The 26,477-nt window shown below is 38.7% G+C and overlaps 9 protein-coding genes across 9 annotated transcripts; all 9 read left to right on the top strand.

Annotated features, from left to right (window-relative positions):
* Positions 1-828: 828 nt before the first annotated feature.
* Positions 829-2,034, top strand: LSM04_002100 (uncharacterized protein; the record flags this gene model as incomplete). The annotated part of the gene is made up of 1 exon (XM_067334965.1): positions 829-2,034. The coding sequence occupies one exon, from the start codon at positions 829-831 to the stop codon at positions 2,032-2,034; it is 1,206 nt and encodes a 401-aa protein (XP_067193865.1).
* Positions 2,035-5,682: 3,648 nt separating this feature from the next.
* Positions 5,683-7,548, top strand: LSM04_005058 (uncharacterized protein; the record flags this gene model as incomplete). Its single annotated transcript, XM_067334964.1, has 1 exon — positions 5,683-7,548. One exon carries the CDS (start codon positions 5,683-5,685, stop codon positions 7,546-7,548), a length of 1,866 nt encoding a protein of 621 aa, XP_067193912.1.
* A 1,430-nt stretch (positions 7,549-8,978) lies between these two features.
* On the top strand, positions 8,979-9,965 carry LSM04_000369 (uncharacterized protein; the record flags this gene model as incomplete). The annotated part of the gene is made up of 1 exon (XM_067334963.1): positions 8,979-9,965. One exon carries the CDS (start codon positions 8,979-8,981, stop codon positions 9,963-9,965), a length of 987 nt encoding a protein of 328 aa, XP_067193825.1.
* Positions 9,966-10,583: 618 nt separating this feature from the next.
* On the top strand, positions 10,584-11,246 carry LSM04_002046 (Peroxisomal biogenesis factor 11; the record flags this gene model as incomplete). Its single annotated transcript, XM_067334962.1, has 1 exon — positions 10,584-11,246. The coding sequence occupies one exon, from the start codon at positions 10,584-10,586 to the stop codon at positions 11,244-11,246; it is 663 nt and encodes a 220-aa protein (XP_067193864.1).
* Positions 11,247-12,424: 1,178 nt separating this feature from the next.
* LSM04_002833 (uncharacterized protein) lies at positions 12,425-12,853 on the top strand (the record flags this gene model as incomplete). Its single annotated transcript, XM_067334961.1, has 1 exon — positions 12,425-12,853. One exon carries the CDS (start codon positions 12,425-12,427, stop codon positions 12,851-12,853), a length of 429 nt encoding a protein of 142 aa, XP_067193874.1.
* Positions 12,854-12,856: 3 nt separating this feature from the next.
* On the top strand, positions 12,857-15,053 carry LSM04_003069 (uncharacterized protein; the record flags this gene model as incomplete). Its single annotated transcript, XM_067334960.1, has 2 exons — positions 12,857-13,375; positions 13,446-15,053. The coding sequence occupies 2 exons, from the start codon at positions 12,857-12,859 to the stop codon at positions 15,051-15,053; spliced, it is 2,127 nt and encodes a 708-aa protein (XP_067193884.1).
* A 681-nt stretch (positions 15,054-15,734) lies between these two features.
* LSM04_007941 (Histone acetyltransferase domain) lies at positions 15,735-17,630 on the top strand (the record flags this gene model as incomplete). The annotated part of the gene is made up of 1 exon (XM_067334959.1): positions 15,735-17,630. One exon carries the CDS (start codon positions 15,735-15,737, stop codon positions 17,628-17,630), a length of 1,896 nt encoding a protein of 631 aa, XP_067193975.1.
* A 650-nt stretch (positions 17,631-18,280) lies between these two features.
* LSM04_008485 (DNA topoisomerase) lies at positions 18,281-22,834 on the top strand (the record flags this gene model as incomplete). The annotated part of the gene is made up of 1 exon (XM_067334956.1): positions 18,281-22,834. The coding sequence occupies one exon, from the start codon at positions 18,281-18,283 to the stop codon at positions 22,832-22,834; it is 4,554 nt and encodes a 1,517-aa protein (XP_067193985.1).
* A 637-nt stretch (positions 22,835-23,471) lies between these two features.
* On the top strand, positions 23,472-25,913 carry LSM04_001960 (Hexapeptide repeat; the record flags this gene model as incomplete). The annotated part of the gene is made up of 1 exon (XM_067334955.1): positions 23,472-25,913. One exon carries the CDS (start codon positions 23,472-23,474, stop codon positions 25,911-25,913), a length of 2,442 nt encoding a protein of 813 aa, XP_067193861.1.
* Between the last annotated feature and the right edge of the window lie 564 nt (positions 25,914-26,477).

Raw genomic sequence — 26,477 nt, 5'->3', positions numbered from 1 at the left:
GAGAAGAAATGTCAAAACCCAAGAAGGAAGTTAGGCCATATTATTAGCAACTAACGAGAGAACCTACTGCAAGAAACTAAAAATAAAAAATATAATGAACAGATGGACGCCATAAAACACCCCAAAATTTTTTTTATTTGCTATTGCTAGTTATATTTTTGTATCGGAACACATGAATAGAACAGGGCGATAAATGAAGAAAAAGCAAAAAAAAAAACTTCCCTTACGATGGCAATGAAATAGTAGTCTTGTTTTCTATTTCTGATCATTTCTTATTCAACATGAATTCCACTGTTATTTTTTTCTTTTACTTTAGTTGTGCCGTCGCCTTACCTTTTTTTCTTTTTTTTCTTTTTTCTTGTTCTTTTCGCTTTTAACACACTGCGTGTCCAATATATATATATATATATATATATTTGGAAGAGCGTTTTATCATAGACGGGGAAAAAACAAAACAAAAGAAAAGGAGAAAACAGCAATAACGACAATAACTCTTGGAGTTATATAGCAAGGAAAGAAAAAGGGAGAGGAAAACAAATCACGAGCGAAGCACTATATTGAAAAAAAGTGTATAGAGAGGGAAAAAAAAAGGATTAGAAGGTTTTTCGTTACTTATTTTTTACAGAGGAGCAAGCAAAACTCATATCCCTCCCATATATACACACGCAAAGACAGAGAGCCATAATACAGATAGATTACTTTCATTCCCCCCCCCCCCCATCTTTGTTATTTCTCTGTGCGTAGAAATCTTCAGTTTTTTCTGTTTTTTTTTCTTTTCTTTCTTTCTTTTTCTTTTTGGCGTTACACTTGTTCTACCCGTAGTGTGTAATGCTTGAGGCAGGAAACGCTCTGAAACAAGCATTGCTGCCGCTGGGGCATCACCACCACTGTAACTGTACCAGGAACCACAGTCCCACACCAACAACATTCCTCAAGGGAGATAATGCTGTAGTAGAATGGCTTGAAGAAATTAGTACGGCACAAGGTGCTGATAGACCATCAGATGTGGAGGGTGAAGAACTCGTGGCATTTTTCAAAGAACGTTCAAAACAGAGAATAACCGAAAGTAGCAGGGATAGTGATGGTGATAGTGTTAGCAGCAGCAACAACAACAACAACAACAAGAACAGTAAGGAAAACGGTAGCAGCATCCAAGGGTACATGGAACAATGGCATCAAGAAAAGAAAAAAAGTGAAGAAGAAGAAGAAGTGAACGATGTTGATGATACATGCAATCCTGCTACACGCGGCGCACAACTATCGCCACAGATCACCCCTACGGCTATTATCAATAATACTGCCGTAAGGATCACTATTAGGACAACTACTGCTATTCCTATTTCCCATCACGGGAAGGCGGTGTGTGAGTCCTTCTGCAGCGTCCCGCAAACAGGCAGGTCCTCTCAACCCTGTGGAGTTTCTGCATCGCGAATGAGTGGCACCGCCGGTGCAGCCGCCGCCGCGGATGTGAATAGCAGCAACTGCAGTTCACACGATTTGTGGCTGCCGCCCCCGTTGGTGGCGGAGTTGCCGGTGGCGTTGGGCCTCACACCCGCCGGGCCGTCCGTCGGCAGCGAGGTGGCGGGGACGACAAGCATCGCCACAAAACCGATCATCACCGCTGAGCAAATACGAAGTGTTAGAAATGAAAGAAGTACAATAAGTGAAGGAGGTGATTACACTACACCGCAGCGGCAGCGAATTCCCGCCATGCGTGCACGTCTCGCCGTGCCGCCACCCGCCCCACACCGTGAGAGATGCCGTCGTGATGAGGACACAACAAAAATGATGATAATGAGAATGGGAAGGAATGTGAATATGAATATGAACTCTAAATATCTTCCACAATTCAACAGTAATACAAATGAGAATAATGGAAATGAGGCTGAGAATGATCGGGAGGAGGATCATAATAATGTGTTGCACTTTTTACGTCTGAATCACCCGCCCAGACTGTGTCCGCCGTATGCGGAGAAACTATTAACGCTTGCGGTGGGAAACACAGCAGTAACGCGGACGACGGCCTCCTCGTAAGAGGCGAACACCACAGGAATGACAAGATTCGATAAAGACATCATCTCTCATTTTGCGCTCTCGCGTTTGCGGAGTACTTCAAGAGAACGACAGTCACTTCAAATCAGGAAAGGGGTAAAAAAAAAAATAAAGAGAAAGAATTGCAAATGAGGAGGGTACAAATAAAAAAAGAAAAAAAGAAAAAAAGAAGAAAGAAAACAACAACAAAATGGCACATTCTGCGCACAAAGATCGTTGCCGCACTCATTCACACCCACTCAGTCAAATGCACACTTTCATCAATTTTTTTTTTTTCCATATTGATTTATTTTTGCTATTTCTCTTGGGTTTTCTATTTATATTTCTTATGAGCGTTTTCTACACTAAATCATTTTTTTTTGTTTAGTTTTATTTTCATCGCTTGGGTTATTCCCACTATGTGGTGAATCAAGTAGTTTGATGAACGATGTAAAGAAAGAAAAATAACGGTGTGCAAAAATGTAAGGAATAGAAAATTAGGAAAAGTTGTAAAAGAAAAGAAAAAGAAAAGTGAATAGAGTAGAAGAAGATAACCCCCATTTTTTCGTTTTCGTTTTCATTTTCCTTTTTTTTCTATTCCTTTCTTCAATTTATCTTTTTTTTTCTATTTTATTATTTCCAGTGTATTGCGTTTTTTATTTTTATTTCTATCTTTGCTTTCATTGTACACGTGTCTTTCTTTTTTTTTTTGATATTTCCACAGCTTAACGGTCTATTTCTCTCGAAATCTTTTGTTGTTGTTCAACGTGCTTCTGGGGGTCCCTTGTACATTTTTTTGATATTACAAGCGTTGTTTTTATCTTATTTTTCATTTCCTCTGTGCACTATATTGTCTTCCCCATATTTCCTATTTTCACTTTTTTCTTCGTTTTTCAGTTATATAACTGCGTATATAACTATATGTGTGGTTTTTCATTTTTTTTTTTTTTCGCACATGTGCTTTTCATGTACAGGAGTATGTATCTTCACTTCACCCACAACATTGTGGATTTCAACCCAACGTTTACCGTATTTTTTTTCGGTTTTTTATTTTTATTTTTTACTCAGTTACCCACGCCTTTTTTTTCTTCTAAGCGCGTACGTTTGGGTAGGGGCGGTAGTCAGATTCACGCCGTATGTGAGCGCCAATAAATAATGTATATATGTATATATATATAAGGAACAGAAAAGCAAAAAGTGTTTAATAGTTATAAGACGAACAGAGGACAGTATGTGTCATATGTTCTTACATCCCTATATCTGCCTGTATTTACGTTTCTATATGTTGGTCTGTATATATATGTATATATATGTATAAATATATTATTATTATTATTATTATTATTATTAACCAAATCCTCCTTGTCTTTGCAGGTGTCTGTATATATATCCACATATATATATATATATATATATATATATATAGATGTGGATATTACTTTTGTCTATGTTTCCAAGTAATTCAAGTAAATGCGAGCAGAATAATAATAATAATAATAATAATAATAATAATAATAATAATAATAATAATAATAATAATAATAATAATAATAATAATAATAATAATAATAAAACACGAGAATGAACAGGAGAGAGAGGGAGGGAAAATAATAAAGAAAAAATATCGAAGCCAAAAATACAGATCAAGAATCGTTTTTTTTTCTTTTTTATTTATATATTCGCAATAGAATGAGCAATATTGTTTAAAGAATGAAAAATTTTGAAGGTGGGCTTCCCCTCTTCGATCCTTCTCTTCTTTATACAAAAAACAAAAACAAAAACGAAAAAAAAAAACAGAGAAAGGGATGAAAGAAAGAAAAAGAGTAGAGACGTCGTACATCAACCCTTTACCCACTGTTTCTTTAAAACGTTTTATTTTCTTCTATTCTGTTATTATTATTGTTATTTTTTTTTCTTTCTCTCTCTCTCTTGTTGCTCCATTGTTTTTTATTTTTATTTCTCTTTTCTCTTGCAATATCTGCGGTTGTTTTCCATTCCGTCTTTGGATACGTGCAGATATACCAGTTCTTGTTTTTTTCTTTATTTGATATATCTATATATCTTTCTTCTTTAAATTTTTTTTTCGCGCTTTATGCCTGCGATTTTTTTTACTTTTTTTTGTTCCCCCATCTCTCTCTCTCTATATATATATATATAAAGATATTTATTTTTCGCTTTTTTGCTGTTTCTCTTAGCGGCATCATTCTACACAGATATTAATAAATAAATAATGATAACGGAAGATTGGGAGTGGCAGAAAGGAACAATATACAAAGTTCTCATTATTGCACAATCTTAGACTCCTTCATTCTTTTTTTTTGTCTTGTGTAGCGATGGCGTTTTACATTTGCCTATAACTTTTTTTTTATTTCCCTTTTTTCTCTGTTTTTGTCAGTTATCGAAGTAAGCGTTGCGTTTCTGTTTGTTTTATCTATTTTTGGGGAATGATTGTTGGGATGTTATTGGTTTGCCTGTACTAGTCCTGTTTTTTTTTGTTCCACTTGCATGTTCCTTACGTTCTGTTATTATTATTATTATTATTATTATTATTATTATTATTATTATTATTAGCATTATTATTATTATTAGCATTATTATTATCATTATTATTACGGTTTGTGTGGTTTCTTTGCTTTATTTCCTTCCGATATCTTCTCTCCACTATTAACACTAGTGGGAAACAGAGTAAAGCAACAAAAAAAAACAAGTTCAGAGGAAAAAAAAACAGACAACTCCGTAATGAAGTGCAATAACAGAAGAGTACTAAAAAAGGCACTTGTGAAGATACACTTACACACACTGCGTACATGCATGCATGCGGGAATGGCAATTAATGATGCATGTTTTCTTTTTTCCTTTTTTTTTTTGAAAAATTGAACCTTTTCCATTCATTTTATTTATTTATTTTATTTTATTTTTCTTGTCTTTTTTTTTTGACTTTTTTAACAACGTACGTCAGTTGTGGAGGATACTTGTGTGGTCTTTATGATTTGTGTGTCTCTCTCTCTTTTCAGTTTTCTCTATCTCTACATTATATATATCACTATGTTATTTTTCTTTATTTTTTCTCCTGATTGCTATGTATATTTCTTTCTTCCCTCTATCTATCTATATGCACCATTGGTAGGAGTATTGCCTGAGAGGAGAGAGAGGAATCATCGTTTATAGGCAAGTATTTAGAGAAGGGAGCGAGAGGAGAAAAAAAAAGAAAAAGAAATAATCATATTGTCTCCCCAACAACAATAAGAAAGAAAAAACGAACAAACGAATAGTAGTATCAACAACACTCACATATCCCCTTAAAGAAAAAAAGAAAAACAAGAAGAGGGATATACACAAACAAACACTTACTTACAAACACAGGCAAGGCATAAGCATAAACAGAAGAAGAAACAGCAGAAAAAACTCTCAGCGAGGCATATAGATATATATATATATATATATATATATATATATATATATATATATATCGGAGCAAAGCTGGCCAAAAAGAGAACATCCTCCTCCTGGGAAGGATTCAAATCCCCACCGCAGCAGACCCGCAGCAGTCATGTAGTCCACACACAAGGGGCTGAGGAGGAAATCGACCCCGGCGACGATGCCGCAGGCGATGGTAGTAGTCGTAGTGGTAGTAGTGGCGGTAGTAGTGGGATGCACTCCATACATAATCCACTTAGCAGTAATACAAGCGATAACAACAGCATGGCCACATCTCCCGCTGTTGTTATCACGGCCTCTGTTACTGTTCCTACTACTACTACTACTACTACTACTACTACTACTACTACTACTACTACTACTAATGCTGATAATGCTGATAATGTCAGCAGCATTGCTTCTACCCCTATTGGATATAATGAAAATGAATTGGCACGTGCCACTGCAGTGCTTATGAGTTTTTCACCAAAGAATGTGCAAGTTTGTGTCGATAAAGCCGGTAGTCATCGCGTTGGTGTTAAAGAGAGAAGTGCCATTCCCTCCTCACGTCTCAAACTACGAGAAGTAGTGCCATTTGAGGCCTCTAGCAGCACTTCTACTTATTCCCATCGCGTAGATGAAACATATTCTTCTTCACTCTCACTACCACCACCACATCATCAACAACAACAAACACCAACAACCACGATGACAACAACGACGACAGCAACAACAACAACACAGGACTCTCAAGAACTAAACAGTAATGAACTCCACTTGGGTCAACTTTCTTTTCTAACAAATGTTGGTGAAATGGCCAGAGTTGCCGCACTAAAGAAGAGCTCTGACCGAATCCATGGTGGGAAAGGAGATGAAACACAATCGCAACATCATCAAGGGAGTCGTACAGAATGGGATACTGAGTCTATACCCATGGAAAGAGGAAAGAAACTTTCTATTGATAAACTTGTAAATGCCGAGGGACAACGCGTCCGATTACGCTTCATACCTGCTTCTTCAACATATTTACAAGAAAAGAATCTTAAAAAGACAGAAGAGAACACTGCCGCGGCTGAATATTATTACGTTGGTACGGCTATTAGTATCTTTACCATTCTCTCTTCCTTTGCCCCACCAGAGGCCTCTTACTGGGAGGATGATCGCCTCGTTGTGCCGTATTTGGGTGAACGGTGTGGACCCGCCCCAACACATCATCATAATCATCGTAATAACAAGAATGAAGAAACCGGCGGTATTGAGAGGGAAGGGGATGAAACAAATGATGGTTCTGGTACTCGTAATGGCAGTTGGGTTGATAATGAGGATGAGGATGGTGGTGATGTTTATTACCCTGCCGATGAGTCAGAGGATTGTGAAAGTATGGGAGGAGCCGAAGATACGTGGACTAGACGTAATCGAGAAGATAATACGATGCGATCATACGGTAAACTTCTCACCCAACATCGCTGCCAGAATGAACCAGTTTTTCATGATGCCTTCTTTCTTGATACAGGTAATATCACAGGAGGAGAACGTCGAAAGAAACTTATTGTGCTACCTTCCTACCGTGCCTCTGTCATTTCCTTTGTCGATAACAAGGTACTGAAAAAGGATATCAATAATGATTTCTACGTCCAACATCCAGATCTGGAAATGCGTGAGATTAAACTCACTCACATACGTCGTATACGCGCTTATTTGCTTAACTTTGCTCTGGAAGAGTCATCACCGATTGAAGTAGTTACTGTGGCGTATGCCAATTGGTATTTGGAACGACTTATCATGCGTGGAATGGTGGGTAAACGTAACCGCCGCCTCGCCCTTGCTGTTTGTATTCTACTCGCCATTAAGTTTATTGAAACAGGTGATATTCACCGTAAGATAAACTACGCCAAAACACGCTTTCGCCAAGATGAGGCCTTTACGGGTGTAACATGGTCAAAGGTGCAGGCGTGGGAGTTCACCGCGTACGTTGGACTGGAGTTCACACTACTGCCAGAGAATGGCAACACTGTGGTGGAAACACACCTGCAACGACTGCTTGGACAGATCAATGTAACCGCGCAGGAGTACTATAGCAAGAAGTTTGCTCTTCCCTAGTCTAATATGGGGGTTTCCATATATATATATATATATGTCTGCCTGTGTATGTGTATGTAATTGTGTGTGTGTGTGTTTATGTTTAGTTTTCTGATTCTGAAAAAGGAAAAAAGGGAAAAAAAGAAGGACAGAAGGGGTATGATACCCCTTTTACCTGAGAAAAAAGAAGGACAAAGTAAAAGTAAATAAAAACGAAAATGCTGATAGAGACAAGGTACAATATCAGCAGCCATGTTATATATATATATATCAACAATAGCCGGAAAAAAAAAGAAAAAAGAAAAGGATATGCATGTGTGGGGGATCATGGAAAGAAGAAGAGGTGAGGCAACAAGAGGCACAGAATGTGGTAAAGGGAAAAGGGAGGGAAGAAGTGAACCAAAAGAACTAACTCTTTTGCATACAATATTATATTAATATTGTGTGCACCTTGCGAAAAAGTCTTTTTTTTTTGTTTTGTTTTTTTTTCACGAAGGAGGTAGAAAAAAAAAGGAAAAATAGGGGGATTATTTGGTCGTTTATTCATTTATTCAATATACTTTGGTAATAGTATACTGGGAGGAGAATAAGGAAAGTAGATAATGTCGACAAAATAGAGCTGATGTGCGTGAACAGAAATATATATGAATATATATATATATATATATATATATATATCTGAAATGAAAGTGTTATAGTCTTGAAAAGGAAAAAAAGAAGAAATAAACCCAATTGGGAGAAACAAACACACAGACATGTGAGTCTTCGAACCGGGGAAACAAAGTAAGAAAGCAAGGAGAAAAAAAAGAATGGCTAGAAAGGAAGCGTAAACAAAAAAATTGAATGAAATTGTTGTGCGTGGAGAGAAGAAAGGTTGAAGAAGAAATAAAGTGGCACAATTACGTGGTAATGTGTAGTGGCTTTCTTTTTTCCCTCTTTTTTTTCGGTATATATATATATTTATACTTTCTTATTCATATTTAGTTCTCTCTCTTTTTTTTAAGATTTATTTTGCCATTTGTGTTTTTTCTTGTTGCCTCCCCCGATCCCTCTCAGTAGGAGTAAAAGAGAAGCAAAAGAGAAAAGAAGAAAAAGCGAGAAGTCCATGAACTCATAGGAGTTCTATTCAGGTTTAACGTGCAACTTTTCGTTAAACCCTAGTGATATATATACGGTTTTACAGGTATCTGTGCATATGTTTAATTAATGGATGTGTTTATGAGTTTAATCACTTGTAATTCTCACCCCACTGAACCTCTCTCTATCTCTCTCTATTAGTATGTTGTAGCCATAGAAGAAGGTAAATATTTCCAAACATCACAAGTTCAGAGAAGGTAAAGTAAACCAACCTATCCAGTGGTGAAGGTGTTTCTTTCTTCCTTTGTTCTTTGACTGTGAGAGTGTGTTTAACGTTTTTTTTTTAATTGCATTATTCATACTGTGGTGTGGTTATGCTTAATCGCACTCCCCCTGCTGTTGTTTCTACTACTACTACTACTAGTACTATTGCATTTCCGTTAACTCATGCCTGTTGGAAGCGATGTGTTCAATGTTTACTGAGACCATGGCAAGCAGACGCCAGCAGAGAATTATGGACACGATATATTCTCACACGTTACACAGAGCCGCAGCGGCATTATCACACACTTGAACACCTTGAGGAGATGCTGCAGCAATTAACACAATATCAATTAGAGGCTGTCGTGGGGCAGCGGATTCCTAACAATGTGACAAATACATATCGTCTTCTTACTATGGACTTATCCATACTCTTTCATGATGTGGTGTATAATCCACAGTGTAATGATAATGAGGAGTGTAGTGCAGACTGGTTTCAGGAATTCTGGGCGGAGTGCAGTCAGTTGGCATCATTATCAACATCAACATTATTAGTATCAGAAGCATCAGCAGCAGCAGGAACCTGCGAAGGTAATGAGAAGATGAAAACATTATGCGAGGGTACGCAGTTGTTGCCGCTATTGTGGGATACGCCTGATAATGCTTTACTTGTAAAGACAAGAGTTGTGGAATTTATCCTCGCAACGAAACATCACATGTCTGTAAAACCATTATACCTCCGCTGTGGTAATAAGACTAAAGGATCAGAAGAATCAGAAGAAGAAAAGGAAGAAGAAAAAAAGAATGAAGAGCTGGTAACTCCGCCTGATCTTCATATATTTCTTGATATCGATCTTGCCATACTTGGAAGTGATGCGGTGCGTTATCAGCGGTACGCACGTGATATAAGAAGTGAGTATAATTGGTACAATGATAGAGATTTCTGTCGTGGTCGTGCTGCATTTTTGCGGGGATTTTTAGACCATCCACAGTGGTATAAAACAAAGTTTTTCTGTGATATTCTGGAAGATAAAGCCAGGTCTAATGTACAGGCAGAGGTAGATGCCTTGGAGACACAGGTAAATCAAATGAAAGAATAAAAAAAAACAAGATTAGTGGTTTAAAGGAGCACTCGCACAGTGTTTCATGTGAAGTAAAACATTTGATACAAGGGTTGTATATTGACAAATGATGGTTGTTCTACGGTTGTTTCTTGTTTATTTATTTATTTGTTGTTGTTGCTTGGTTTTTGTATTATTATTATTATTATTATTATTATTATTATTATTATTATTATTATTATTATTATTATTATTATTATTATTACTGGTATGGTTGTTTTTTTTTTGACTATATATATGCACACACTAGACGAGGAAACCCCCGATGATGTCTTTTCTCTCTCTTCTCCCTGTACTCACTATTACCCCCATACCTTTTCCACAAACACTCCATTAGCACAAACAAACAACAATACAAATATTTTTAGGCGCAGCCTACATAGCTAAAAGACAACAACAACAACAAAAAAAAAACAGCTACTACTACTACTACTACTACTACTACTACTACTACTACTACTACTACTACTACTACTACTAGTTTATTAAATAGTAACTAAACAAGCACATCCCCACATCCCAGGGACATCAAAAAAAAAAAAAAAATAAGCAAACTCCATTCCTTAAAGGCGTATATATCTTCATTCATCCTTGATCATGTCTGACTACGACAAGTTTGTGAAGCTCCTCGCCCAGACCGATGGACGTGACAAGATCTACAAGTGCATTGCCGGTGTGGTGAAGGTGCTGGCGACGGTTGACACCACCCCCGCCCACTTGGCCTCGTACAAACTCCTCGGCACCTCCATCGGCGACGGCCGCTCTCTCATGCGGATGGCGAAGTGGGCGGGGGACGTGCCAAAGATGCGCTCCGCCCTGACGCAGTGCCGGGCGAAGGGCGGTGTGGATCTGCGCAAGCTGGTGGAGTTTTTCCGCGTGCTCGGCAACTTCCTCTACGTGCTGGGCGACAATGTGGCCTTTCTCTCCCGCCACCGCCTCCTCCTCGCCGGCTCGCACAAACAGCTGCAGTGGCGCAGTAAAGTCGCGCAGTTTTGGGGATTTTTCTTCGCGGTGGTCCTCGACCTCCTCGCCCTCCGCACAGCCCTCCGCCGGCACCGCGACGGGGACGCCGCGAACGCGAGAAAAGAGGCCCGCGCCGCCCTGACGGCCCTCGCGAAGGACGCGGCCGACGCGCTCGTGGCGATGGCGACCGTCGGGTACATGCGGGGGGTCTGGCAGCCCGGCCCCGCCACCACCGGCGCCCTCACCGCCCTCTCCGGCGCCATCGCCACCCAACTCAACTGGGCAAAGATCAAGTAAACAGAGAGAAATAGAGAGAGAGAGTGTGTGTGTGTGGGTGTTTGTGTGTTTGTGTGATGTGCGTTTTTTTGTTTTGTTTCTCTCGTATTTATTATTCTCTGCGTGTCTCCCGCTATCCGTTCACACTACTACCTCTCTACGGCTGAGGAGAGAGAGAGATAGAGATTGGGAAGAGGAGGGAGATGGAAGATGGGGGAAAAAAAAAAGAAGGAAAAGGTATTATATATATATATATATATAACGTAATCAGCAAAGAAGGAAAGGGATCGTCGACGTCTTTTTCGTCTCTTTTTTTTTACTTCATAGAATGCCCCTGCAGAAATGGGATTAAAGTGTGAAGAAACAAAAAGAAGAATGGATCAAACACATCATCATCGGCATCATGGCTCTGCAAGCAAAACAATTTAAAAAAAGAAAAGGAAGAAGGGGATTTGAAAATGAAAGTGAAGGAAAAAAAAAGATAAATATACAACATATATGTACTGGATAAATGTATGCATCTATAAACATGTTCTATGTATGCTGTGTATGCGTGCATCTTCATCCCTATTTTGTGTAACTGCGTCTCTTGCAGAAAAGCTGAAGAAGGCACACTCACAAGCTTATCAAATGAAGAAAAGGGAATTAAAAAAAAAAAAAGAATAATAACATCAAATAAACCCAAAAGATAGGATTGAGACAAATAAAGAAAAAAAAATACAGAAGCTGTTTTTATTAAGCAATGAAAAAGGGGAAATTTTTACTTATATCATGCAGCTTGGGAAGAAAAAGTAAAATTTTATTTGTAATGTATAAGAATAAATGTTTACGTGTTTTTTTTTCTGTTGTTGTTGTTGTTGTTGCTCCTTTGGATTTACAGTGCAGTATCTATCTATTTATTCTTCTTTTTCTTTCTCATTTATTACTGTTCAGAAGAAATTTTCAAAATCGAGCGAAAGACAAAATATAGAAAAGAAGTGAGGAAGAAATAAAATGGATATTTTACTGCGACTAGTAGTAAAAAGAAAGACAAGACGAAAATAAAGAGAGAGATTTATCGACAAAAAAAGTGCCATCATCTATTTAATAGGGGTATTCCTAAACAAAAGAAATATATACGTATGTATATATATATATATATATATATATATATAGTTAGTTAGTTAGTTAGTTAGTTAGTTAGTCCATTTCAATAACCGATGTCTGTGCTATTCAAGTATCGTCAACATGTTCGTGATATGCAAGAATCTTTTAAAGGTGGTAAACCCATCACTGAAGAAGAACTAAGAAGTATCATGGATATTATTTGTCTATCAGAACAGCAGACACTATGGGAAAAGTATGAAGCTCGGTGTCCACTGGATTCAAAGAATTTTCTTACTCTTATGTATGAGTTGCAGAAGGCCACTCAAGTTCCCTATGAGGATTTCGTATGGAACTATATAAGAGGTTCTCTTAAATTGGGTTTATTTAATGGTGAAGATTCTGCAGATCTCAAGTCCATACGATCAACACTTGATCCCTTTATGCGGTCTGTAGGTTTTGATATTCAGAATCTGTATAAGGAACACGCTATTCCTGATAAGGATGGTCGTATCACTATGGATCAATTATGTGAACTATTTTGAGCCATGTATCCTCCTAACCAAACGGTTTATCTTGAAACGTATAAGTGGGCACGTGCAAAGAAGATTGAAAAAGGACGAGGAAGTATAACAGGACGGAGTAAGGCGTTTGAGATTGAAACACCCACAGAGATCGCATCAACTCCAGCAGGGGCCGCTGTTGAAGGAACATTAAAGCCGAAAAGTACTGTTAATACTGGTAGTGAGCCGAGCAAGGCAGAAACTTCTAACATGATAACACCATCGACAGAAATAACTACAAAAACAACGACGGCAGAAAATGCGAAGGAAACTATTAAAACATCAGAAGAGACACAAACACCTGTAAATAAGATGACTGTTACACAGGAAACACAGAATCAACAACAAGAACAACAGCAGGAGGTACAGTTGAAAGTACAGGGAAATGCCCCTGCATCTCCTATAGTGGGGCAAGAAAGAAATCATGTGAATGATTTTACATTGAACAGTGAAACATCACAAGCTGTGACAAACACCTCCAACGTTAACTCCACTGGAGTTGACGTGAATGAAAAAATACAAACCAATATAACTCAAAAGCCAGGTGTTAATCTTCAATCATCTAATCAGGTAGATTCGGCTTTCCATAAATAAGGCTCCAACAAGTCATCCTGTAACTCCATCCGGTGAGACAGATCTTAATTTTTCTCTTCTTTCGGCTTCTACTGAGCCAAAGGAAAATGAAAAGAAATCTCATTATTCTGAACAATCAATGAAAACAGATATGGGAATAGTAAAACAATCTAATGTCATGGTACCAACTTCAACTCTGACTATGAACCTTCCTCTTACAAAACCGGAATTACAAGTTGAACGCCGTAATGGACTTTATTTTAATCCATCAAATATTCGTGATATGAAACCACCTACTGTGGATATGGCTAATGATCGTAAGCCAAAATCAGTACCCAAATTACGTGCAAAAGAGGAGATACCATCATGGGAGTATGAAGAAGCATTATTGGTTTCTGTTCTAGCCCGTGTAGTGCCTGGTCGGCCAGCCGGTCCACAGGTAGTGGAATACCTAAAAGAATTGGTACGACAAGAAAAGGAACTACAAGAGGCTTTACGTATTGAAATGGATAATTTAACATCCAATATGATGGCGTGTGAGAAGCTGAAACATCGAATGTTACTACTACGCGATCAAAAACAGGCACTTTGTTTTGATCGATTGGAGAGACGTCGTACAGAACTTCTTATGGATATGGAAAGATATATTAAAAAAGTGGGAGGTGAAGTAGTGCGAAACAAGGCTCGTATTGGTACTGTTGCTGATGGTAATATGATTAATCTCTTTGACAGTAATAATATTAATAATACTAATACTAATAATGATACTAAGAAAGGGAGAGATTTAAACTCCAAGACTACTGTTACTCCTATTTCGATAACTAGTACTGCTACTGGTATTACTTCGCAAAAACGAAGAGGTACGAATAAATCTCTAACTATATTTACTCCGCTACCGCCTCCGTTATCAACAGAACGTCCACAGCGTGCTCAGCAACGGGAACAAGTTCTAGAGCATGAAATACAAAGAATGCATGACCTTTCATCTTCACCTGCATGGATACAGAGATCTACACAGAGCAGTTGTGTACCCCCACAAGTACATCCAATACCACGTTTAGAAGGTGTGGAATTGGCAAAGGAGATGTATTCGCAGTTTCCATCATCCCGAGCATCGCAGCCTGTAAACTACGATGAGAAGATACCAACATCCTCATCCTCAAAATACGGATCTGTACCTATTGTATACCGTCGTTCTGTACAACTTCATTCTCCTTCTTATTTTGCTTCTACTACTACTACTACTACTACTACTACTACTACTACTACTACTACTACTACTACTACTACTACTACTACTACTACTACTACTACTACTACTACTACTACTACTACTACTACTACTACTACTACTGTTGTTGGTAATACGACTAATAATATTACGCCTGCTAGTGCTGCAGGTTCTCGTGAAACCCCCACTATGGCTGCACAACTAAGTGTAGAGTGTCAATCACCCATAGCTCGGGAAATGATAAATCGTACAATCAATCCATACTTTACAAATGAATTGGCAGCAGATCTCATGACAAGTTCACAGGTACAACATAAAATTGAAGAGCGACTGACGGCGCAACTGACAGGAATAAAACAGGGGCTAAGTTATGCTTAAACTCTGGATTAGTTCTTTTTCTTGTTTATTTATTTTCTTTTCTTTATATATTATATTTTTATAACGCGAGTATTTTTTTCTTTATTTGCTTTTCCATTATATATATATATATATATATATATATATATATATATATATGTTTATATTCCAGTGTATTTTATTGTATTTTATTTTTTTATTCTCTATCGTGATCAACTCTCTGTATTTTCTCTAGTTTATTGCTTTCATCCTCATTCAGCTTCTCTTTCTGAGAATACATTAAGAGAGGTTTTTGTTTTCTCTCGAGAGGAAAGGCAAAGTACCAAACAGTACAAAAAGAAAAAGCGAGAGAGAAAAGAAAAAAAATCATTAAAATAGTGATGAAATTGACATTTTCTCCCATTTATTTTCTTTTTTCTTTTTCAAATTTTATCTTGTATTCTTTCAGACGGGATTTTTCTTTCCCCATTCCAATAATCATTCGATTATCTTTATATTTCCCATTACGCTTTCCCTTGTTTTTGTTTATTAAAACTGTAATATAAATGAAAGAGAAGAAAAAACAAACAAAAAAAGGCGCAGGAGGTAAGATAGAAGAAGAGTGAAAAACAAAAGTTGATCATTTTCTTTGGTTCCTCTCTTCTTACTGTGGATGACAGAAGCCATCCCTACCACAAGATTCATAGTAGCAGTCGCAAGAGGATGAATAGTCTTATAGATGATAATAACATCATTAGTGCAGGACGTGATGGACAACGACAACAACAACAATCCATCTTGGGATCTTCCTGCAGTGTACGTGGGCCGGATGGAACTGTAAGGCGTGGACAATTGTTGGAGGTGCGATATCTATGGACACCGTTATTAATAGCAGATACACCCCAGAGTAAACCACCACCACTCTACGGATTTGTGCGATTTAAGGATGTGGATCACCGACTAAGTGGGTGGTTTCCCGCTTCTGATATTGAGTTAAAAGAACCTCGAGGCAGTAATAATAATACTAGTGGTTTGGGTACAGGTAATATGACACCTCCTCCACAGACATTTTTTCGCATCACCAAACCGATATTAAGTTCTGTATATTGGGAAGAAACTCCTGGCATGACTCGTACACGACGTGAGGAGAAACAGCATGATTTTTTTGAAGAACGACTTTTACGTGATTGTCGTACTCCCACAACTATTCGTTATTTTGTATACTTATGCACATATGTCTTTGCTCCATGGTATTATGCCCCGTATGGTATTTTTCATACCGAGTATGATCCCGCAGCATTTTGCAGTAGTGAGGAACAACGTTACTCTGGCATAACAGAGACAACGCCAACAAATCCGTACATTCGTGATGCCTATTTGTGTCCATTCTCGCTTCGTATTTACAGTACCTTTGAGCAGATGCAGTATGAAACACGACTCTACCGTTCTGGTCGATTACAACCACCTGGAGAAGAGATATATAGAGATGATGCCCGTGGATTTTCCATGCTTGAAGTAAATGGTAGTCGACAGGTAACCTACTGTCGTCATTTGTTTCTCTTAGGCAAATCCTTTCTTGAGAATAAGTTGGCCGGTTATGATGTACAAAACTATTACTTTTACATTGTCTGTCTTCACCAGCGCCACTTTCCCCAATACACCGATGACCCGGCGGCGATGTACTTTGTCGGTTACTTTACGTGGGAGAAACAAGTGGTGGAAAACAACTTGGCGTGTATTGTCACTCTGCCGTGTTTTGCCGGTGGATCAACAGCAACAACGGCGAGTCTTGGACATTTTGGACAATTTATGATTGCGGCAAGTTATGAACTCGCCTATCGTCGACGACATGTCGGATCGCCGGAGAAGCCGCTTTCGGATTTGGGTGCCGCGGCGTATCATCGTTATTGGCTGCGGGTGTTGTTGGCTTGGATGCACACACAACTTCCACACACCACCGCCCCTGCTATTACGATTGACGATAATGAGATTGATAATAGTAATAGTAATAATACGGTGGAGGAAGTGGAGGTGTTGAGTGATGAGGATAGGAATGGGGATGATGAGAATGAAGAGGTTGTGGATCAGGAAGAAGAAGAGGAAGACGATGATGGGGTGAATGAACATAACACCAACAATAATAATAAAAGTAGTAAAAGCCATAACCACAATCGTGTTGGTGGCGTTTGGCGTGGCCGTGGTGTTAAACGATTCCGTAATAATAATAATAATAATAATAATAATAATAATAATAATAATAATAATAATAATAATAATAATAACACTACAGAGGAGTTAATCTCCGCCGTAACAGTTCACCGCATTGCCCAGGAAGTGCGAATTGATCCCGCGGATGTTTTACGCACATTACTGCGGGCCGGGCTGCTGCACCGCAATGCGGAGGATCGCAGTCTGCGGCTTGTCATTCCCGCCGCATGTGTGCGCCGGGAGGTGGCGCGTACACTTCAACACACAAAAGATATGACACGTGCGGTGTTTGACGCCTCACTACTTCTCACACGTGGGGGAATAACAACTACAACTACTGCATTATTATTATCACCATCTACTACGACCACAACGCGGCAACCACATACACCACAGAAACAGAAACCGTAGAGAGAGAGAGAGAGAGAGGGTGTGTGTGTGTGTATGTGTATGTATGTCTGTTTATGTCGCTACTGCTATGGGCTCTTTTTCTGTATATATATATATATATATATATATTGTGATGATTGTATGTTTGTGTATGTGTTTTTGTTTTGCTTTTGTAACTCCTTTCACTTTATCTTTTCCATTCTTTTCTTTTTCCCTGTTTTCTTGCTTTACTTTTTATTGTTTGGTTGTTTCTCTGAAGTGATCTGTGGAATTGGTGAGGGCCCCCCTTTACTTAAGAGCTAGTAAGCATTTCATTTATCATAAGAGAAAACACACAAGAAAAAAAAAATATATATATAATACACAAAGATATATAGCTTATTAATACAGAGGCCTACATCACATTACCATAGATTGGGCTTATTTCATAGAGTAGACAACGTCTAAGTATTGAAAGAAAAAAAAAGTAAAAAAAAGAGAGGCGTATATAGTGTGGATATTTAGATCCATAACCAATTCCAAAAGCAGATACAGATTACACCTGCATTAATTTATATTTATTTATACATTCTATAAACCCAGACACCGTCTTAAGTAGAAAACAACAACAACAACAAAAAAAATAAAAGAATAAACAAGCATATACGAATATTAAAAAAAAAAAACAAAAAATGACTAGTCGATCTGTAGAAGAAATTTATCAGAAGAAGACGCAGCATGAACATATTCTAGCTCGTCCTGATATGTACATTGGTACAATTGAACCTGTTACAGAAGATATGTGGGTTTACGACGAGGCTGAAAATGTGATGAAACTGCGTAAATGTACATGGACCCCAGGACTTTACAAGATCTTTGATGAGATTCTTGTTAATGCTGCGGATAATAAAGTGCGAGATCCTCATGGTCAGACTGTTATTAAAGTATGGATTAATGCTGAGAAGGGAATGGTGCGGGTTTACAACAATGGTGAGGGTATTCCTGTTCAACGGCATCGTGAACACCATCTGTGGATTCCAGAGATGATCTTTGGTCATCTTTTAACCTCATCTAACTATGATGATACTGAGGCAAAAGTTACAGGCGGTAGAAATGGCTTTGGTGCAAAATTAACAAATGTATTCTCTACTCGTTTTGAACTAGAAACCGTTCATAGTCGTTCTCGTAAAAAGTTTTTTATGCGATGGCGTAATAACATGTTAGAGAGTGAAGAGCCTGTTATCACCCCATGTGAGGGACCCGATTACACGGTTGTGACGTTTTATCCAGATTTTGAAAAATTTGGCCTACAGGGATTTGGAGAGGATATGGTGTATATGATGAAACGTCGTGTATATGATGTGGCGGGATGTACCGATAAGACACTTCGTTGTTATTTAAATGATACAAAAATTGCCTGTAGTTCTTTTGCAGAGTATGTGGATCTTTATCCTATGATGGGTGAGGAAAAGAAACCGGCCAGTTATGCACGTGTAAATGATAGATGGGAAGTGTGTATACGAGTATCTAATATCGGATTTCAACAGGTGAGTTTTGTTAACTCCATAGCCACCACAAGAGGTGGAACACATGTGAAGTATATAACTGATCAAATTATTGCAAAAGTAACAGAACAGGCAAAACGTAAAAATAAGACAGAAGTCAAACCACATATGATACGACCCCATTTATTTGTATTTATTAACTGTTTAATTGAAAATCCTGGATTTGATTCTCAGACAAAGGAGACACTCAATACACCTAAACAACGATTTGGTTCAACTTGTGAGCTTCCTGCATCTATGGTGGATTGTATTCTCAAGTCTAGTATTGTGGAACGATCGGTAGAAATGGCAAATAGTAAACTAACACGTGAAATTGCATCTAAATTACGAAATGCAGATCGAAAACAAATACTTGGTATTCCAAAATTAGATGATGCAAATGAGGCAGGTGGAAAATATAGTCATCGTTGTACACTTATCTTAACTGAGGGAGATTCCGCCAAAGCTCTCTGTACCGCAGGTCTTGCCGTAAAGGATCGTGATTACTTTGGTGTTTTTCCATTACGTGGTAAACCACTTAATGTGCGAGATGCGACTCTTAAAAAAGTAATGACATGTGCTGAATTTCAAGCTGTAAGTAAAATTATGGGATTAGACCTTAGACAAAAACATACTAGTATTGATGGATTACGTTATGGACATTTAATGATTATGTCCGATCAAGATCATGATGGATCACATATTAAAGGGCTTATTATTAATATGATTCATAATTATTGGCCAGATCTTATTAAAACTCCAGGATTTTTACAACAGTTTATTACACCTATTGTAAAAGCACGTAAAAAGGGACGAGACGCTAATGATGATAGAGCTATTTCCTTCTTTTCAATGCCAGATTATTTTGAATGGAAAAATACTATTGGTGATGGTATTCGTAATTATGAAATACGGTACTATAAGGGTCTTGGTACATCTGGAGCAAAGGAAGGACGAGAGTACTTTGAAAATATTGATCGTCATCGTCTTGATTTTGTATATGATGATGCCAATGATGATGCACGTATTACAATGGCATTTGCTAAGGATAAAGTAGAAGAACGAAAACAATGGATTACACAATTTAAAGCAAATACAAATCCTAATGAATCGATGAACTATAATGTCAAAACCGTTTCTTATTCTGAGTTTATTGATAAAGAACTTATTCTTTTTTCAGTAGCAGATTGTGAACGATCTATTCCAAGTGTTATAGATGGGTTAAAACCTGGACAAAGAAAAATTATTTTCTCTTCTTTTAAACGTAATCTTACACGATCTATTAAGGTGGTACAACTTGCTGGTTACGTCTCTGAGCATGCCGCCTATCATCATGGAGAACAATCTTTAGTACAAACTATAGTGGGATTAGCACAAGATTTTGTGGGATCAAACAATTTACCATTATTGCAACAGGATGGTCAATTTGGTACACGTCTTCAAGGAGGCAAAGATCACGCCGCGGGTCGTTATATCTTTACACGACTTGCTAATATTGCGAGATATATTTATCACCCATCAGATGATTATGTAGTAGACTATAAGGATGATGATGGACTTTCCGTAGAACCTTTTTACTATGTACCTATTATTCCAATGGTACTTGTAAATGGAACTTCTGGTATTGGAACAGGATTTGCAACTAATATTCCTAATTATTCACCAATAGAAGTTATTGATAATCTTATGCGACTTTTATCTGGAGAGGAACTTGTACCTATGAAACCGTGGTATTTTGGATTTACAGGAGAGATTGAGGAGAAGGAGAAGGGCAAATTTATTTCTATGGGTCGTGTTACCGTAAGAGCAAATGGTATTGTAAGTATTACAGAACTACCAATTGGTACATGGACTCAAACGTACAAAAAATTTCTTGAAGATCTTCGTGAAAAAGAAGTTGTAATTCAATATCGTGAGCATAATACAGATGTGACAATAGATTTTGAAGTATTTCTTCACCCTGAATTTCTTCAGCAATGGACGACGCAAGGCTGTTTAGAAGAAAAGATGCAATTACGTGAGTATATTCATGCCACCAATATTATCGCCTTTGATAGAGAAGGACAAATCACCAAATACCTGGATGCGGAGGCGGTATTGAAGGAGTTCTATTTAATAAGATTGGAGTACTATGCGAAGAGACGAGACTTTCTCATTGGTGATCTTCGCCGTGTGGCCTCTAAACTGGAGAATATGGTTCGCTTTGTGACGGAGGTGGTGGATGGCAAACTGATTGTTACCCGTCGTCGCAAGAAGGAATTGTTAGAAGAGTTAAAACAACGCGGCTACGCCGCATTTCCACCGCTGCAGAAAAAGAAAGTGAGCTCCACCACTATTCAACAAGATGATGAGGATGCGAATAACAACGGCGAGACCACCACCACGAAGGCCACCCGCACCGGCAGTTTATTAGGCAGCGACGATGTCCAGGCATTACTCCTCCACGGCGGCGCCACCCTCGAGGAAGAAACGGAAGAAGTGGAGGAGGCGGAGGTGCAGCGGGCGGCGCGGGACTACGATTATCTGCTCGGCATGCGGTTGTGGAGTTTGACGGCGGAGATGATCGCGCGGCTGCTGGCGCAACTGCGGCGGGTGCGGGATGAACTGACGGCGCTGGAGGGCCGCACTCCGAAGGACATGTGGCGGGACGATCTCCAGCAGCTGCGGCCGCGGGTGGAGAAAATATTCGCCGACCGCCTCAAGGAGATTGCGGCGATTCAGCGGCGGAAGATGGAGAAGAAGCGGCCGTTCGACCCGCAGCGCCTGCGAGTCCCGCTGCTCTCCGATAAGGCGCGGGAGGCCCTCGCGAAGGAGTTTGTCAAGACAGAAAAGAAGAGTGGACGCACCACACGGGCAGCAGCAGCCGGCACAGCAGAGGGAGATGGCAATAATAATAATAATAGTAATAATAATACTGGACGTAAACCGGCTGCACGACGTAAGAAAAAGAGGGCATCAAGTGATGATGATGATGATGATGATGATGATGATGATGACTTTTTTAACGTGGATGGTAGCGATGAGGATGATGATGGGAGCAATTGGCGACCGAAAGACGAGGATGATGAGGATGATGATAATAAGAATAAGAATAATAATGGCGGTGTAAAGAAGGAAAGTACACGAAAAACGGTGGCTGCACGACCGACAGCGAAGCGGGCCGCACAAAAACTGGCAGAAGAAACTTCAAAACGTGTGAAAACAGAAACATCAACAACAAAAACAGCAAGAAAGCCCGTAACAGTTACAGATGATTTCGATCTCGACAGCTTTGGCATTGAAGCACTTACAAGACCGATATCAAGCCCTAGTACTACTACTACTACTACTACTACTACTACTAAATCAACAGTAGCAGCAAATACATCAACAACACCATTCGCAACAGCAACAACGACAACAACAAAAACAACAAAGCAGAGAAAACAACCGAGCAGCAGTGTACTTGACGATGAAACAGAGGATGATCTCTTGCTTCTTGGTATTACGAAGGATGAGGGGAAAAAACCACCTTCTGCACCGGCAGCGAAATCAGCATCACGAGCTGCAAAGAAACAACCAGAAGAAAAGCCACAAAAGAAAACAAAGACTTCTGCACCACGAAAGCGAAATCGCAGCGAGAGTAGCAGTGAAGAGGAATCTTTATCCGATGATGATGCTACATTTGAAGAAAGTTCTTCCTCATATGACTTTAGTGACTAAAGACTAGATGGTGTTAGTGGGATACTTGGAAATCAGAGGATCCTCTCTGTATAGAGAGGAAATAAGCACACTACAGAAAGAAAGAAAGAAAAAAAAAAAAAGAATTAAATCACTTGAGTGGTACCATAGAACTCATATAAGTATAAACAGAAAAAATAAATGAATAAAAAAGAAAGCAGGTACTTTCTTTAGTCATATCTACTGCTACATATTGTTTTCTGCAGATATTGTAAACATACGCACATACACAGTGAGAGGGCGAGAGAAAAATAAACGAGAGTTTAAAAAAAAAAATGAAATATGTGACTAAACCGATAAAGGAGAAAGATATTTCCCCGTTTTTATTATTTATTATTTGCACAATTTTTATTTATTTCCAATGTACTCTTTATTGTCTTTTGTATTACATGCCTTTCCCCTTTCTTTCTTTTTCTTCGTTGGAGCTCTCCCTCACTTTATTAGTAAGGTGTAATACACAAGTTTGTGACTCTCTAAAGGGATAGAAAAAAATAATTAATAACAATAATAGTAGTCTTCCTACTGTACAGTCCAATAGCACGAGAACAACACCTGGAGAGAAAGAGAAAGTAATATAAAAAAAAGGGTCTAAATTCATATTTCCGAACAGACGGATTAAATGGATATAGCAGCCACACGCCGCACTACTGAAACGGGACGGAAACGTCATGGTCCACACTTCACAGTTATTATCATTGGTGAAGTATTTAACTCTCCATCCCATCCACTCTCACCTGTTTCTCCTTCTCAAAATCTCCCATTCGCCTTATTACCTATATGCAATACCCCTATTATTGATTACATCCTTGAAAACCTCGCAGAAAATGGGGTTGATGAAGTCTGTATTCTGCTTAATAGGGAATCGGTAGAAGCGGTGCGGTATCATTTACAGAATAACCGAACCGCACGTGGTAAACCGTGGTTGGAGAGTAAAGATATGAAAGTAAAGGTTGTGGAAAGTAAGCGCAATATGACACGACCATTTGATGCTACATCAGAGATTGTAGATCACAATCTTGTTGCGCAGAACTCATCCTTTCTTTTTGTTCCTATTGACTCCATGGCATTTTTTACAAACCTTCGTGATCTCTTTCATATACATAATCAACGCACAAATGATCTTAAGAAATATGCTGCTACATTACTATGTACTTCTGTAAGGACTATACTTGAGGATACATTACATGATCTTTTATTAGAGAAAATGAGTGAGCGAGAAAATTGTCTTGGATCACCTTTAATTGAACGTGACTCTCCTGCTACTGCTGGAGTGACTCTTTCAGCAGCTGAACATCGTCCACTTGGTGGATATGAATATCCACCTAGTCATTTAACTATGTTTACATTGCAGAAGTCTACAGGTGTGGTGAGAAGTATGACACGAGTGGAACCTCGTGAAGAATCTCCAGAAGCTATTTCTATGGAATTCAGTAGTAAGGAACCAATTTCTGTGCGAACCGATCTTGTTCCCACAAATTTTCTATTTTGCTCTGCTGAGGCACTACCGCTATTTACATTTCACATGAATGATCTTCATGCATTCTTAGTGGATCTCCTAGTAAAAGAGGAGTTATGGGGTAATGTTTTTGGTATTCAGGTAGTAAACCCATCTATGGGTATTGTACAACCTATAAACAGTCTTACATCATATATTCAGACAAATATTGATGTTTGTTGTCGTCGTTTTTTCCCTTTAACTCGTGAATACAGTTTTGCAGAAGATCTCGCCCGATACGCTGTATCATCACACTGTCAAAGTGTTTATTTACACCAAGTTGGGGCAAAAGTACTTTCAAGCAATTGTGAACCATGTGTAGTTGTTGGTGAACAGGTAGTTATTCCACCTACTGCAGTAGTACGAGGAACTGTTTTTGGAAAGGGTGTACGTATTGGTGATGGTGCTGTTATTACAGGTTGTGTTATTCTTGATGGGACAACTATTGGTCCTGGATGTATTCTTCGTCACTCCTTTATTGGACACAATGTTGTTATCAGTGAAAAAGCTGAGGTGTCATATTCTATCATTGGTGATCGTTGTATTATTGGTGTAATGCCAGTAACGGGTAGTAGTAGTAGTAATAATAGTAGTATTCGTGGTAGTGGTAGTGCTAGTGGTAGAAATATCATTGACTCCACTCCCACCTCTACAAAGGCGACAGAGGGGAAAAATAATAAAAACAACAAGAATGAAGATAATGTACAAGGAGTGATAATAGAGGATCAAGCCATTATCGCCTGTAGTAATGCAGAGACTGATAAAAAATTGACAGGTCAAGGTGGTTGTGGTAAAGCCATGAAGTATCGTTATGTAAGTGGTATTCTCCCAACACGTGAGGTATTTATACGAGATAACATTCCCCGTGCCACTAGTGAGGCAGATGAGGATGATGATAGCAATGTTGATAGTGATTCGGAGCAGATGGAAGTATTTAAAGATGCCATACACGACCTGATAGAACAGGCCCTTAAACAACCCTCGCGTATTCAAGACTGTACATTTCAAATGAAAAACACTCGTCTCACCTTTGGCCGCAAGAATGGCGACTTATGCCGCATCGTCACCCACAAACTACTCACGCATATTATGGAGCGTCATGGTAAAAGTAAAGATGTTTCATTTCTCCTGCAATCTGTGCGGGATCTCTTCGCCCAGTGGTGCCGGCCGTTTTATAAAGATATTGTGACCGGCACAGACGAGATGCAGGCCACACTGCGGGCTGTCTGCACGGCCATTGGGGATGTGAATAGTCCACTGCACAAGGCAGGGCCACTGCTGCTGGAGTGTCTCTACAATGACTGCGATGATGAATTGTACGATGAACGCGGGTACTGCATTGTGAGTGGGGAGTCGCTGGTGGAGTTTGCCGCGTTTATTCGAAAACTGCAACAGCAGCGAGAACAGCAATTTGACTCGGATGAATCCGATGAAGAAGAGGAAGAGGAGGATTCGGAATATGAGGCGGAGGAGAGAATGCTGCGGGTGGGGCTTAGCTGTGAGGAATTTATTGCGGGCGTGCGGGATTTCCTGATGGAGGAGGAGGAGGATGAGGATTGTGAGTAAGTGAGAAGGAGATGGAAAAGTAAAATGAAGAAAGAAAGAGTAAAAAAAAAAAAGAAATAAAAAAAAAAAGGAACAGCAAAAGGAAGAAAAGTAAAAAAAGAAATAACGAGAAGGAAAAGAAAAAAGAAGCATATATATGAGGTTCTAATGTGGTTTAAGTGTAATGAACAGATCCTAAGGAGGAGGAGTACGTTTTATATGAAGGAATGCAATAAAGGAAAGAAAAGAAAGAATGAAGAGTGGGAATAAAGAGAGGAAACACATTATCTATCTATCTATCTATCTATATATATATATATATATATATATATATTAAATATTACAGATCTAAAAGAGACCAACAGTACTTAGGGTGAATTCTCTCTTTTTATACTTTTATCTCTGTTAGCATGCTTGATTTTTTTTCACGATCTAACATAAAAAAAAAATAAAAGGGTTTCTCCCAAGGGGCTTGATTATATGCCCGATTTGGTTTTGTATATTACACACATATATACACATTTACATACATAAATACAAACTTACATGCATACGAACATATATTGTAAAACAAATATTCATTTT

Source organism: Trypanosoma melophagium (assembly GCF_022059095.1).
Source record: "Trypanosoma melophagium isolate St. Kilda chromosome Unknown ctg14segment1, whole genome shotgun sequence".
NCBI classification, from domain to species: Eukaryota; Euglenozoa; class Kinetoplastea; order Trypanosomatida; family Trypanosomatidae; genus Trypanosoma; species Trypanosoma melophagium.
The sequence above is the reverse complement of the archived record's forward strand: the minus strand, read 5'-3'. Positions and strand labels throughout refer to the sequence as shown.